Source organism: Ooceraea biroi, chromosome 4 (assembly GCF_003672135.1).
Source record: "Ooceraea biroi isolate clonal line C1 chromosome 4, Obir_v5.4, whole genome shotgun sequence".
NCBI classification, from domain to species: domain Eukaryota; kingdom Metazoa; phylum Arthropoda; class Insecta; order Hymenoptera; family Formicidae; genus Ooceraea; species Ooceraea biroi.
Window position 1 is genome coordinate 5,320,949 of NC_039509.1, and position 3,163 is coordinate 5,324,111.

The 3,163-nt window shown below is 41.2% G+C and overlaps 1 protein-coding gene across 2 annotated transcripts; it reads left to right on the forward strand.

Moving 5' to 3' along the window:
• Window positions 1-3,163, forward strand: LOC105286381. Of its 2 annotated transcripts, XM_011351319.3 has the most exons (3): window positions 1-356; window positions 450-539; window positions 1,155-3,163. In XM_011351319.3, the coding sequence occupies exons 1-3, from the start codon at window positions 24-26 to the stop codon at window positions 3,018-3,020; spliced, it is 2,289 nt and encodes a 762-aa protein (XP_011349621.2). In that variant the 5' UTR covers window positions 1-23; the 3' UTR covers window positions 3,021-3,163. The 2 variants fall into 2 exon arrangements, with proteins under 2 accessions (XP_011349621.2, XP_011349622.2); XM_011351320.3 differs by lacking the exon at window positions 450-539.

The following is a 3,163-nucleotide window of genomic DNA, read 5'->3' on the forward strand; positions in this document are numbered from 1 at the left end:
TCGAGTTCCCGTCAGAACGCATTATGGCAAGTATATACAAAATACTTGTAGTACCTGCCATCCTGTTGGCCAGTTTGTCCTTGAGTTTGGCCATCGTTGAGCAAGACATCCCTAAGAATTTTGAAGATCTCAACCATGATGTACAACAGTTCCCTCGGGAAAGAAGACAAGAGGAGATAGAAGACTTCGTCAAGGAAACAGATAATCCTGTAAAGCTGGAAGATAAATTCTTAGAATCTCAGACCATTCACGATAGAGAGATAAATGGAGAAGCGATAGGCCAAAAAGCCGAGAGAGAGGACAAAAAGCGGGAGGATGCATTCCATACGAACAACGATGCCGCGACAGATGCTGAGGTAATTGCTAAAATATGTCATTACTTTGTTAGATTAAGGATAGAAAATGGTCTATAAAAATAAGAATGAATTTAATGTGCTTTCTTTTCTCAGAATGATATCTTTTCATACAAGAATATGCACGATCTTATCCAAGCGTTTATTCTTGCGGATAAAGAGAACAAATTACAACAAGAAGTAGAGGTAATTGATCACTGATTTTACAATAGAAAGTAGATTTATACCGTGCAACGTAATATTTAACAAAAGTAGACTTAATTTGTTCTCTGTTAATTCAGAGATCTTGTTTATTAAAATCTAATTATGTAAAAAGTTTCTAATTTTTAAAATGATAGAAATTATCCTCAAATATTTCGAAATATATATAATTATTTACAATTACATCAGAAATAAGATTTGATACATTATTATTAAAATATTAATATAAAAATGAAATAAATATTTTTTCGAGCACATAAAAATTAATTGCTAAATTATTAATTTGATTATGTATGAACAGTATGTGCGAAAAATAATGGAGTTAACAATATATTAATGTAAACCTTGATTATATATATATATATATATATATATATATATATATAAGTTAATATTAATTAATTAATTAATTTTATAATAGGCAACCTTTAAAAAACAAAACAAAATTATCCAAAACATATTTGTATCGGAATCTAGACATGTCATCTGGATTACTCAGTTAATGACCTAATAATTTGATGTTCTTCTATAACCAAAATTAATTAAAAATATTGCGTTTTATTTTTAATACCGCGATTAAAATGGACGATATTTTTGCAGAATTCCACGGAATCTGAGACACATAACAACTTACCGAAGCGTCATGTAGTTGCATCCGCATCCGCAGCCGCAGCCGCATCCAGCGGTCTTCTTGGAGTAAATCCATGGGAAGTTGTACCTGTGACCGATTTGGACGCTCATTCTTGTGGAGTCGAGGCATTTGAATTTGGTCACGTGCACCTGTCGGGCGTGATAGTACACGAGTTCTTCTGCGAACTGAGGAAGCTCTGGCACTACGTTCGGATCATATTGCGAAATCTCAAGTCAGAGCTCACCCTAGGACCATTAGTCGCCGAGGACACAATCGCTACCAGCCACACCACTCTTTTTGGTCATTTCTTCCATCATAGTCCGCGATTTCTTCAAGCTATTATCAGAGCGCCCCACCATCTGCTACTTTTACCCGAAATACTCCGTGACGCCATACCGTTTCCTAGTATCACCAGTGCTATTCACCGATTCGTTCACATCTTCTTCAAACTAGTGCACTTCGTGCGTGATTTACTTTACGGGCATATTCGCCACGTTCTCCGACACGTCTTCTCGCACCATCATCTAGGTATACGCTTACTGGAGAAGCTTCACGGACTTAAGCTCGCAAAAGGATTTGACTCGATACTTCCGATAGAGGAAATTGTTACGGAACCGATAGTGTCTACAGCGACTGCAACGGCGACAGCAACCACTTACCAAGAGCCAGTAGTCTCAGACTACCATAAGTCATTGGCGGAGGTGCTGACTTCCTTCCGCGGTGCTCATGACGGCTATTACGCGTCTGGACTACCAGACCTGATCAGGACTGGCGCGAAAAGCCTTTCCTTAACCACGGTGGTTTCTAAGATCGGTCCATACCTACCCAAAATACCTTTGCGAAGTTACTTTGGATGTGAACAACCAGTTTTGGCTGAAGATACCACAGTGAGCACGTCGGCTTCCGCTAGTGCCTCAGTAAGTTCAGTCCCATTAATAAGTCCAACGATAGCTCCAATAGTATCCGCTCCTGTTGCTCCTGTTGAAACCATCAGCTCTTCGGCGTCTGCTAGTGCCGCCGCTGTCGTAGCTACTGAACCTATAATTTCCTCCACACCTTTCGTTCCATCCTACACCCCTGTGATTGAACCGATGCTAACTGTACCTCCCGTGGTCGTTTCTGATACGGTGTCTGATTGTGCGAGTAGTTCCTCCAGCGTGGCCATAGCCGCGCCAGGAGTAACAGTTCCTAATACTTTAGGAAGTGTCGCGACAGCTGCTGCTGCTTCCGCAGCTTCTGCTTCGACCTTGAACGTCGCTCCAACCCCGATCATCAGCCCACGCAGATATAGACCTAGGCCCATTTTACCCACTATCATTCCCACAGTTGAGAGCGTATCTTCTAGCAGTGCATCAGCCTCTGCGAGCGACGTCTTAGTCGAGCCAAGTCAGAATATCAGATTCGATCGTCTTAAAAATCTGTTGTCCCGTCCACGAGTTCTTCCTTCCTCGGTAGCTGCTTCAGCCGCTGCAGCAGCTTCTGCTGCGGGAGGTGTCTCGTCTTCTTCTGCAGCTAGTAGTTCGGCTGGCGGCATTTCTCCATATTTAAATGACTTCAATCTTGTATTCCCTAGGGAGAAGATCATTAATGCTCTAGGCTACGACCGCCTGTTGCCGGGCGACATCGTGACACTCACCCTAAAAAACAAATCGACCCTGTTCGGTCGCGTGTTTGACGCTACCAGTCCTATCGCTTTCAACTTCCTCAGACCGAAATTGCACGCCTCCATTATTCGGAACGGCAGACGGATCTGGAATCTCTTCCCCGGAGATTTCAGAGATCCCGAATGCGTCCGAACGTTGAACAATCCTTTACTTTTACGTCATGTTTATTAGACTTCAGATATTAAATTACATACACACATACGTACACGTATATAGACATGTCGTAACTAGTCCTAAATCATTATAAACTATTGATACATATCAAATGATTGTAACTATATTTGATTGCAAATAAACTGTGTTATAAAAAAGGT